Source organism: Rhinoraja longicauda, chromosome 6 (assembly GCF_053455715.1).
Source record: "Rhinoraja longicauda isolate Sanriku21f chromosome 6, sRhiLon1.1, whole genome shotgun sequence".
Taxonomy (NCBI): Eukaryota; Metazoa; Chordata; class Chondrichthyes; order Rajiformes; family Arhynchobatidae; genus Rhinoraja; species Rhinoraja longicauda.
The window spans coordinates 14,715,272-14,727,464 of record NC_135958.1 but is presented as its reverse complement, the minus strand read 5'-3'; the positions used below and the strand labels follow the sequence as shown (position 1 = coordinate 14,727,464).

The 12,193-nt window shown below is 39.9% G+C and overlaps 1 protein-coding gene across 5 annotated transcripts in view; it reads right to left on the bottom strand.

Moving 5' to 3' along the window:
• The window catches only part of phaf1 (phagosome assembly factor 1), a 66,588-nt gene that overhangs the window by 28,320 nt on the left and 26,075 nt on the right, over window positions 1-12,193 (bottom strand). For all 5 annotated transcript variants that reach the window (XM_078400507.1, XM_078400505.1, XM_078400503.1 and 2 more), the window contains 2 exons: window positions 10,005-10,048; window positions 1,878-1,957 (listed from right to left, as the gene is read on the bottom strand). In XM_078400507.1, coding sequence (XP_078256633.1) covers window positions 1,878-1,957; window positions 10,005-10,048 — 124 coding nt within the window. The remainder of the gene's footprint in view (window positions 1-1,877; window positions 1,958-10,004; window positions 10,049-12,193) is intronic.

The following is a 12,193-nucleotide window of genomic DNA, read 5'->3' as shown; positions in this document are numbered from 1 at the left end:
TTTCTCTCTCCCTCCTTTCTTAAAAAGTGGAGTTACATCAGCTACCCTCCAGTCCACAGGAACTGATCCAGAGTCTATAGAACATTGGAAAATGATCACCAATGCATCCACGATTTCTAGGGACACCTCCTTGAGTAGTCTGGGATGCAGACCATCAGGCCCTGGGGATTTATTTCCCTTCAGTCCCAACAGTTTACCTAACATTATTTCCTAACTAATGTGGATTCCCTTCAGTTCCTCCCTTCCACTACATCATCGGTCACCTAGTATTTGTGGGAGATTCAATGTTTCTTCCTTAGTGAAGACAGAACCAAAGTCCTCATTTAAATGTTCTGCCATTTCCTTTTTTTCTCCATTACAAAATTCACCTGTCTCTGATTGTAAGGGATATTGTAAATATGAACTTAAGTAAAGCATTCAAGTAAAGTCAAGATCCAGTCTTATCATCTATAATCATCTGAAATCTCTCAGTAAAGCATTCAACTATGTCTCTCCTTGTAGGCTGGTCCAAAGACACATGACGACTTGGATTCAAAGATTGCTTGGCCATACAATACAGAGATTAGAAGTGGAGGTCTGTCATGTTCCATAGGGATCAATATTGAAACTTCTGTCATTTGTGATGTAGATAAATGAACTGGAAATGCAGATGCGCTAATTAGTAAGTTAACAAACAACTCAAAATTTGGCAGAATTGTGGTGGAAGATTGTCAAGAGATATAGCAGGATTTAGATCAGTTCAAAATTTGGGCAGAGAAATGGCAGATGGAGTTTAGTCCGGACTGGTGTGAGGTAATCCACTTTGGAAGATCAAAGGTAAGAGGAAAGTAAACAGTAAATGTCAGGGGCCTTAATAGCACTGATGTACAAAGGGAACTTGGGGTAGAGGTCCATAGTTCCTTAACAGTGGCGCAATACAGGTCAGTTTTGGATACACGAGTAGATAGGGTGGTAAAGCTAGATTATATGCGGGTCTTAATCATCATTCAGGTAAGAGTATAAAATTCAGGAAGTCATGTGACATCTGTCAAAAACTTTGGTTAGGCCACATTTAGAATATTGCGTGCATTTCTGGTCACCGCATTACAGGCTGAAGACTTGAGATGGTGCAAAAGTGGTTCATTAGTATAAATGCCTGTGTTAGAAAGTATTAGCTAGGACAAATTTTGATTGATTTCTCTGGAGCGTCAGAGGCTGAGAGGCGATCTGATTGAAATATATATATACGCAGGAGGCACAAACTGGGTAGATATTTGGTATTTTTCTAGCATGGAAATATTAAATAAAAGAGGGCACAGCTTTAAGTTGAGAGGGGGAAATTTTTAAGGAGATTTACGAAGGATTTTGTTTAAAACACTGAGTGGTAGGCGCATAGAATGTTTTTTTTAAACAGTGAGCTGTAGATGTCTGGAATGTTTGCTGGGGAGGTACTGGAAGCCGATACTATAGCAAAGTTTAAGAGGCATTTGCACAGGCATTCAGACAAGCTGGAAATGCAAGGGGATGTAGATCCATGTCCAAGCAGATGGGAATCATTTAAATTAGTTTCATGGTTTGCACAGTCCAGTCAGAAGACCTGTTCCTGTGCTGTACTGTGTTGTGTTCCATGTAAATACCTACCCTGTGAACTTTTAGCAAGCACACATGAAGCATTGGCTACCGCTTTGTCCAATTTCCCAAGAATCACAAGTTGCAGGAATAATGTGCAGTCATATTAAAATCAGAAACAATGGCCAGCTATAAACTTGGTACAATGCAGGTCAGTTTTGAGAGCTCTCCTTTCATTCTAAAGTAATCAATTGTTAAATTATCAGCTCAACGACCATGGAAGCAGCCTTACTGTTTATTTGATCAGACATTTTATGCTGATCCCTTACCTCCAGGATGAGTTGCTCCAAATGACTGGTCAATCTGCTCTATGGTTGGAGCTATAGCCTGAGAATTGAAGTGCACACCACTGCAAAATAACCAGATTAGAAGTGTCAATTAGAAATGTTCGGTACAGAATATAGAGACTTAATCAATAAGGTATAACGGGTTATATTCCACTGATTTTCACTCACCCACTTTCCACCCTTTGATCACCAACCATCAAAGATGACGCTGGCCTTAAACTAATGAATTACAGCTTGTAGAGTGATTTGATTTATTTTCCTAACTCACTGTCAAAAAGCCAAGATTGAAGAGATTTCGTTCTGCTGCACTCCTTTCCACACGTCTTTCTACATGCTCCCCAGCTGAACACAATTACCATTATTCACAACTATTCTTCATTTTGTAGGAAGAACCCAATGGTGAACAGGCTAAACTTAGTAGTCAGAGTACACTCACAGTTTCAGCTAATGGTGTACAAAATACAACCTGCAGGCCCCACTTTGGGAAAATAAGCACCGTCACTGGAGTAATGAAATGAGCTTCAATGAAAATAAACGGGCAGGTTTGTGAAGGAGGAAGATTAGTTCGCACTTGTGACTTTTTCTTTAAAGTTTTCATTGTTGAGCCGCCACTGGTGAAATATCTTGCACTAAACTTTGATGCTTTTTTGCTCCCCACATGGCCTACTGCAAAAAGCAAAATAATTGGCTATAGAATTCCTATTTTTGTTTAAACCAATAATAAACCCATTCATTTTCAACCTAATGAAATATGCTGTTGTTCCATTACAAACAGATCTGCCAGTTAAGAACAATTTATTGGCATCATGTTAAAGAAGAAATATTAACAAGGCATCAGACACATGCAAGGATCCTGGAGCACAAATTGCTGCTTTAATTAGGATGAAAATTTATTTGAAAAGAGCAATCCGGTTAAGATAATGGTAGAAGGTAGCCTGTGACTCTGAGAATCCAACTTTAATTGGAATTTGAACATTTATGAGAAAACAGAAACATGGGGTCACAGGAGGCCAAAGCAAAAGAATAACAGGTTACAAAACTTTACAGGTTACAAAATTCGCAATCTTTAAAATCACCTAAAGAATCTCTCACTAAACAATTTTCTTTGTGCCGAATTTGAGAACTGTCATTTTATTTTGAAGTGTAATACTAATGTCTGCTATGTATGTGTAAAATGGGTATGGGTAAAATAAAATATCCTAATAGCCCTCAGAAGGAATGTGGACTATTGGACCGCATCACTTCTTTCTCTATCACCCCCAGTGGTTTGAACACTCAAAATCTTGTGTTATCCGTGAAGGTGGGCAGCAACCCAGAGGAGCTTAACCATTCGGTTACTCATCCTTCAATAGGTCCTTCAATAAAACACCTGCACTTTTGGGACTTTGGTGGTGCTGGGCAAACAAATGTTATGGACTATAGAGCTCCAGGGGCTAGTGGAATCAAGGGATATGGGGAGAAGGCAGGCACAGGTTACTGATTGTGGATGATCAGCCATGATCACAATGAATGGTGGTGCTGGCTCTAAGGGCCTCCTCCTGCACCTGTTGTCCATGTTTCTATGTTTTTATGTTTCTATTGCATGTTACTCCTATTAATACCCCCAAACCTCTATTTCGCCTTTCATTGCATGTTACACAGTGGTATATTGGATTCTTCAGTGAATCCAGCGAGTTTAAAGAGAGCAGGAGATTTATAAGCACACTGCACTGTGGATCTGACTGCACGTTCCTTTGTTCCCGGTGCACACCTAAAACACTGTTCAGACTCTGGATTTACGGCTCTTGCTGCACAACCCACAATCCTGGACCCTTGGCTCACATTCCTAACTCATCAGTGTGCCAGATGCCAGACTATAAGGATATCCAAATAATTGGATGTTAGATTATCAGAATTTTACTGTATTTGTTGTTATATGCCATTTTTGTTTGGGGCATTACACTGGTTTATTATTATTATTAAATTTTATTAAGCAGACTCATGGTCCATTAGAATACACATACAGTACACAGTATATACATATAAAATTAAATTAGAAAAGGCAACAATACCAATGTTTCCACATAGGTGACAGGTATCTCACGGCACTGAAACCAGGATTTACCAGCAGCACAATGATGGAATTCTGAGAACCATTCAATCGGCATATAAATTTAAACATGAGATTCCTCAACAGGGCATGAAACGTATTGACTCCTGCACTACAAAACAGTTCACTTGCACTGCACCACCTTGGCTTTCTAAGCAATATGCGCATGCAGTCATTATAGGCAACCTTAAGTTAATGGATGCTTGACTTATTAAACTTTATCCACAAAGGAGCAGTGTAAAGAGGAGTACAGTATGCTCTAAACAGGTTTATCTTGACATTTCCTGAGCACCAGTGGAATTTCCTAACCAACATGTTAGCTTGTGCATACAACATGTGGCGCTGTCTATACATGTCCTCATCATCAGACATTTGATCTGTGATGACATGTCCCAGATACTTAGCTTTACAGCAGACAGATAGAACCTGCCCTGACAGGTAAAATAATGGGAAGACTAGATCTTTGTCCCCTTTTACTTTACAAATCATGACAACGCTCTTTTTAGCATTGTATTTCACGTCAAATTGGACACCATACTCAGAGCATATATTCAACATCTGCTGAAACCCAGCACTGCTAGGAGAAAAAACCGCCAGATCATCGGCATACATAAGATGGTTTACCAGGGTGTTACCAATCATACATCCTGTTTTACAGCCTCTAAGCTGTTCAGATAAATCATTCATGTCCGCATTAAAGAGGGCTGGTGAGAGTAGCCCCCCCTGGCGAACCCCATTACCAACACCAAATGTTACAGAGACTGCATTACCCCATTTGACCTGCATGCTCTGGTTGGCGTACCAATATGCCAGGATCCTAATTATACTGTTAGGCACTCCTCTCATGTTAATTACAGCAATTTCAACAACCTGCCCTTCCCTGACCAGGAAGACATAGATCAATTACACCAAGTTAGGCAGAAAGTTTTGATAGAGGTTAGATAATAAACATTCAAGGTTCTTTATGGCTTATGAACTTAATGGTTGAAAACAGATGAGAAGAACTACGAAGTTTGAATCAGTGCTAGCTAGGTGATGTTGTTATAGTGAATCTCCTAAGATGTAAAGCTGTTCAGTTAGTGCTGAAAGTTAGTTCAAAAGTTTTCTCCTCCATGTTCATAGCATAATGAGTGATCATGTGCATTTCAGACCAAGTGGCAATTATTTGCATCTGTAGGTTTACTAGCTTGTTTATTAATAGTTTGAAAATGAGAGACTTGGTTTTTCAGTTAAGTTCATTGGGTTACTTGTTTTTTCTATTAAACTACGAGTGATGTCTTATTCTTTTCTATGTTTTATATTGGAAACCGTTTCCCCTCCCAATCTTTTCGTTGAGTACACTATGAGCGATTCATTCCATTCAAATATTTGAAATGGCAGAGCACAGTCCTCCTAACCGTGAGCCTGCAAATTAATTGATAATCCACAGATTATTAAATGTTTTGTTTCCATTTTACAAGCCTTTTCCTCAATCTTCATTGGCCCTGTATTGAAATACTTGGTCTGTTGCAGCATTATGTAAATACTGTATAAAGATCTAGGTAGAAATTGGGATTTATTTGGATTGTTCTTTTGAGAATCTTTAACAATTGCTGTTAAAATTGTCAAGAAAATGTATTGCTTATGGTGATGACTATCTTAAGTCAGGTCAGTATTAAAGAAGGCCGATAAAATTGCTATTGCAATGTTGTGACATTTCAGGAATGCAAACCATTCAATCACACAATGCATAGAGTTCTGTTCAGCCGCATTGATATGTGTGATAAGAGAGATTGGAGTCAAAATATTTCTGGATTTGCTTAACTCTGTGGCCACTTCAGGGCACCATTTAGTAAGGTTCACAAGAAAATCAACTGCCTATCCACCTTGTCTCAGCTCAGACATGGCAAACCTAGTTTATAGAATAAATGGGAAGGAAAGTTCTAGATGGGATAAGACAGTAAGGTCAGGGGGGTGAATACCGAAGTTAAAGTGTTGTATTTAAATGCGTGAAGTATAAAAAATAAAGTGGATGAGCTTGAGGCTCAGTTAGACATTGGCAAGTATGACGTTGTGGGAATTACAGAAACATGGCTACAAGAGGACCAGGGCTGGGAACTGAATATTCAGGGCTTTACGACCTATCGAAAAGACAGACAGGTGGGCAGAGGGGGTGGGGTTGCTCTGTTGGTAAGGAATGATATTCATTCCCTTGCAAGGGGTGTCATAGAATCAGGAGATGTAGAATCAGTATGGATAGAAATGAGAAATTGTAAGGGTAAAAAGACCCTAATGGGAGTTATACAGGCCCCCAAACAGTAGCCTCGACATAGGGTGCAAGCACTCCAAAGACGTACAGGTATGTAGGTTAATTGGCTGGGCAAATGTAAAAATTATCCCTAGTGGGTGTAGGATAGTGTAGTGTGCGGGGATCGTTGGGCGGCGCGGACCCGGTGGGCCGAAGGGCCTGTTTCTGCACTGTATCTCTAAAAATCTAAGTTGAATCAAGAGGTAAAATTGGCATGTCGAAAATGTAATGCTACGGTGGTTATGGGAGATTTCAACATGCAGGTAGACTGGGAAAATCAGGTTGATACTGGACCCCAGGAAAGGGAGTTTGTGGAGTGCCTCCGAGATGGATGTTTAGAACAGCTTGTACTGGAGCCTACCAGGGAGAAGGCAATTCTGGATTTAGTGTTGAGTAATGAAACTGATTTGATAAGGGAACTCAAGGTAAAAGAGCCATTAGGAGGAAGTGATCATAATATGATAAGTTTTAATCTAAAAATTGAGAGGGAGAAGGGAAAATCAGAAGTGTCAGTATTATAGTATAGCAAAGGGGATTACAGAGGCATGAGCTGGCCAGATTTGACTGGAAGGAGACCCTAGCAGGGAAAACGGTGGAACAGCAATGGCAGGTATTCCTGGGAATAATGCAGAAGTTGCAGGATCAATTCATCCCAAAGAGGAGGAAAGATTCTAAGGGGAGTAAGAGGCACCCATGGCTGACAAGGGAAGTCAAGGACAGCATAAAGATAAAAGAGAATAAGTATAACATAGCAAAGAGCGGGAAGCCAGAGCATTGGGATTATTTTAAAGAGCAACAGAAGATAACTAAAAAGGCAATACGGGGAGAAAAGATGAGGTACGAAGGTAAGCTGGCCAATAATATAAAGGAGGATAGTAAAAGCTTCTTTAGGTATGTGAAGAGTACCCAGGGTACTTAAGAAGGTGGCTCTAGAAATCATGGACGCATTGGTGATCATTTTCCAATGTTCTATAGATTCCGAATCAGTTCCTGTGGATTGGAGGGTAGCTAATGTTATCCCACTTTTTAAGAAAGGAGGGAGAGAGAAAACGGGAAATTATAGACCAGTTAGTCTGACATCAGTAGTGGGGAAGATGCTGGAGTCAATTATAAAAGACGGAATTGCGAAGCATTTGGATAGCAGTAACAGGATCGTTCTGAGTCAGCATGGATTTACGAAGGGGAAATCATGCTTGACTAATCTTCTGGAATTTTTTGAGGATGTAAATAGGAAAATGGACAGGGAAGAGCCGGTGGATGTTGTGTATCTTGACTATCAGAAAGCCTTCGACAAGGTCCCACATAGGAGATTAGTGGGCATATTTAGAGCACATGGTATTGGGGGTAGGGTACTGACATGGATAGAAAATTCGTTGGCAGACAGAAAGCAAAGAGTGGGGATAAATGGGTCCCTTTCAGAATGGCAGGCAGTGACTAGTGGGGTACCGCAAGGCTCGGTGCTGGGACCGCAGCTATTTACAATATACATTAATGACTTGGATGAAGGGATTAAAAGTAACATTGGCAAATTTGCAGATGACACAAAGCTGGGTGGCAGTGTGAACTGTGAGGAAGATGCTATGAGGTTGCAGGGTGACTTGGACAGGCTGTGTGAGTGGGCGGATGCATGGCAGATGCAGTTTAATGTGGATAAGTGTGAGGTTATCCACTTTGGTGGTAAGAATAGCAAGGTAGATTATTATCTGAATGGTGTCAAGTTAGGAAAAGGGGACGTACAATGAGATCTGGGTGTCCTAGTGCATCAGTCACTGAAAGGAAGCATGCAGGTACAGCAGGCAGTGAAGAAAGCCAATGGAATGTTGGCCTTCATAACAAGAGGAGTTGAGTATAGGAGCAAAGAGGTCCTTCTACAGTTGTACAGGGCCCTAGTGAGACCGCATCTGGAGTACTGTGTGCAGTTTTGGTCTCCAAATTTGAGGAAGGATATTCTTGCCATTGAGGGCATGCAGCGTAGGTTTACTAGATTAATTCCCGGAATGGCAGGACTGTCGTATGTTGAAAGACTGGAGCGACTAGGTTTGTATACACTGGAATTTAGAAGGATGAGAGGGGATCTTATTGAAACATATAAGATTATTAAGGAGTTGGACACGTTAGAGGCCGGAAACATGTTCCCAATGTTGGGGTAGCCCTGAACCAGGGGCCACAGTTTAAGAATAAGGGGTAGGCCATTTAGAACAGAGATGAGGAAAAACTTTTTCAGTCAGAGAGTTGTAAATCTGTGGAATTCTCTGCCTCAGAAGGCAGTGGAGGCCAGTTCTCTGAATGCTTTCAAGAGAGAGCTAGATAGAGCTCTTAAGGATAGCAGAGTCAGGGGGTATGGGGAGAAGGCAGGAACGGGGTACTGATTGAGAATGATCAGCCATGATCACATTGAATGGTGGTGCTGGCTCGAAGGGCCGAATGGCCTACTCCTGCACCTATTGTCTATAGAAGTGCAAAACGCTTGAAAAATATTCACACTAATGAATACAAGCATTACAATATCCCAATATTCACTTATTGAACCTTGTATCAAGGACAATAAATTATCTCTCAGATTAATTTTCAAGTTGGGTTGTTCTGCACCTTTGAGACAATTCTGTAGTGCATTTTCTTTTAATAGTAAAATCCCTCTATCTTGTCACATGCCCATCATATATTTTTTTGATCAAAAATCTATTCCTCTAGTTTAGAAAGCTAAAGGGCATGGGTCAAATCAGTTCCACAGACCAGAAAGCACAGGTTCAATTCCTATTTCTGCTAAATTCAGATGTAAATCTAATTTAATTCTGAAGACTACCAAAGGGTATTGCCTTCCAAAGGGTATAGAAACAGGAAAAAAAAACAACAAGAACTGTACAAGGACCACAGTATAGGAATGGAAAGTAGAATTTTATTTTTGGTTAAAATTTCTGAATTGTAAAATGTGATCATGAAATACAGGTAATGATTCCGAATTCTGGAAAAGCACTCCAACACATGGCTAGTTAATATAAGAAAATAACTGCAGATGCTGGTACAAATCGATTTATTCACAAAATGCTGGAGTAACTCAGCAGGTCGGGCAGCATCTCGGGAGAGCTTAACATGGCTAGTTAAGATTGCCAACTAAGCTGCGAATCTCTGTCTTCATCAATCAGGTTTCATTTTAAAACTTAGATCCCCATTTCCTGCCATACATCTGCCTCCCAATAAAGATTAAAGAGAGTAAAACATGATTGTATTATTTTCTTGCATTTCATCTGTGAACTAAAAAAATCAGTGGAAATAAGGTGCTCAGAAGCTTCATTCACTACAATAGTCGAGTAAACTAATTACACTTTTTCAAAGCCCTGGGAATTTCACATCAATCAGACCTACAGGAGGTAATGAAAGAAATTGAATTCACGATCAGACTCCCCTTAGCAAAAAACAAACTGTTGGAAGAATTCAGCGGATCAATGAGGGATGGTTTGTATTTCAGGACGTGACTCTGCATCAGGTTCAGGACCTGACTCTGCATCAGGTTGACCAACTGAGTTCTTTTAGTAGTTTGTATTTTGTTCAAGATTTTAGCATCTGCTGTGTGTCATTCTCCAGACAAAATTCGAAATTCTCAATTGTTTTGCCAGTAGAAGAAAATCAAAATGTTAGACTATCCTGCACACACAGCATCCCCCGTACAAGCTACTGACTCCAACATGACTGTTTGTCTTGACACATACTAATGCAATATAGTAAAGCCACTCACCAGTATTTCAATTTAACTTTACTCAAGTCATAAACTTCAATCACCTATGGAGAAAAGCAGATTGTAAGATCAGTTCGAGTTGCTGAATTAATGGAAAAATATTCTTAAATACTGTATATATTCCCTTCTTAAAAAATACAGGAAATGCAAGAGGCTGGTGAACGATTAACCTATCAATTAAGCAATACAGAAATCAATACACCTCATCAAGTGTAAGGCCTAGCAATGCATCCAAAGTTATGGCATAACTGTCAGTCAAAGGATAGGAAACAAACCAGATCATTTTACTGAAGAGAATTATAATCCACATTACAAATTTCAATCTTGGTCATTCAAGCTACAAGCCAAAGCAGGCAAAATTTAGCACCATAGAGTGAGGGAAAAAACAAAGTTTCAGGTAAGAGTTTGCTATTTGGATCAATAAATTAAAAATATGGTTAGGGTAAATGGCTTGAGATGACTTTGAACCCCCACTACAGAGTGGAAGTAACCCAATAACCTGCATTGCACACTTTAGACTCTTTTGTAACAAAGACATTATCAAACATGGAATTTGTTTCAGATAACCAAAAAGAGGCCAGGATTCATTTACGGTCTGGCCAATGGGGCAAAGCTCGTAGATTATACAGTGCCCTCCATAATGTTTGGGACAAAGACCCATCATTTATTTATTTGCCTCTGTACTCCACAGTTTGAGATTTGTAATAGAAAAAAAATCACATGTGGTTAAAGTGCACATTGTCAGATTTTATTAAAGGGTATTTTTATACATTTTGGTTTCACTATGTAGAAATTATAGCTGTGTTTATACATAGTCTCCCCATTTCAGGGCACCATAATGTTCGGGACACATGGCTTTACAGATGTTTGTAGTTGCTCAGGTGTGTTTAAATGTCTCCTTAATGCAGGTATAAGAGTTCTCTGCATCTATTCTTTCCTCCAGTCTTTCCATCACCTTTGGAAACTTTTATTGATGTTTATCAACATGAGGACCAAAGTTGTGCCAATGAAAGTCAAAGAAGCCATTATGAGACTAAGAAACAAGAATAAAACTGTTAGAAACATCAGCAAACCTTAGGCTTACCAAAATCAACTGTTTGGACCCTCATTAAGAAGAAAGAGAGAACTGGTGAGCCTACTAATCGCAAAGGGACTGGCAGGCCAAGACCTCCACAGCTGATGACAGAATAATTCTCACTATAATAAAGAAAAATCCCCAAACACCTGTCCGACAGATCAGAAACACTCTTCAGGAGTCAGGTGCGGATTTGTCAATGACCACTGTCCGCAGAAGACTTCATGAACAGAAATACAAAGGCTACACTGCAAGATGCAAACCACTGGTTAGCCGCAAAAATAGGATGGCCAGGTTACAGTTTGCCAAGTATTTAAAAGAGCAACCACAGTTCTGGAAAAAGGTCTTGTGGACAGATAAGACGAAGATTAACATATCAGAGTGATGGCAAAAGCAAAGTATGGAGGAGAGAAGGAACTGCCCAAGATCCAAAGCATACCACCTCATCTGTGAAACACGGTGGTGGGGGTGTTATGGCCTGGGCATATATAACTGCTGAAGGTACTGGCTCACATCTTCATTGATGATACAACTGCTGATGATAGTAGCATAATGAATTCTGAAGTGTTTAGACACATCCTATCTGCTCACATTCAAACAAATGCCTCAAAACTCATTGGCCGGCAGTTCATTCTAAAGCAAGACAATGATCACAAACATACTGCTAAAGCAACAAAGGAGTTTTTCAAAGCTAAAAAATGGTCAATTCTTGAGTGGCCAAGTGAATTGCCGGATCTGAACCCAATTGAGCATGCCTTTCATATGCTGAAGAGAAAACTGAAGGGGACTAGCCCCCAAAACAAGCATAAGCTAAAGATGACTGCAATACAGGCCTGGCAGAGCATCACCAGAGAAGACACCCAGCAACTGGTGATGTCCATGAATCGCAGACTTCAAGCAGTCTTTGCATGCAAAGGATATGCAACAAAATACTAAACAGGACTACTTTCATTTACATGACATTGCTGTGTCCCAAACATTGTGGTGCCCTGAAATGGGGGGACTATGTATAAACACTGCTGTAATTTCTTAATGGTGAAACCAAAATGTATTAAAATGGCCTTTATTAAAATCTGATAATGTGCACTTTAACCTCATGTGATTTTTTTTTCTA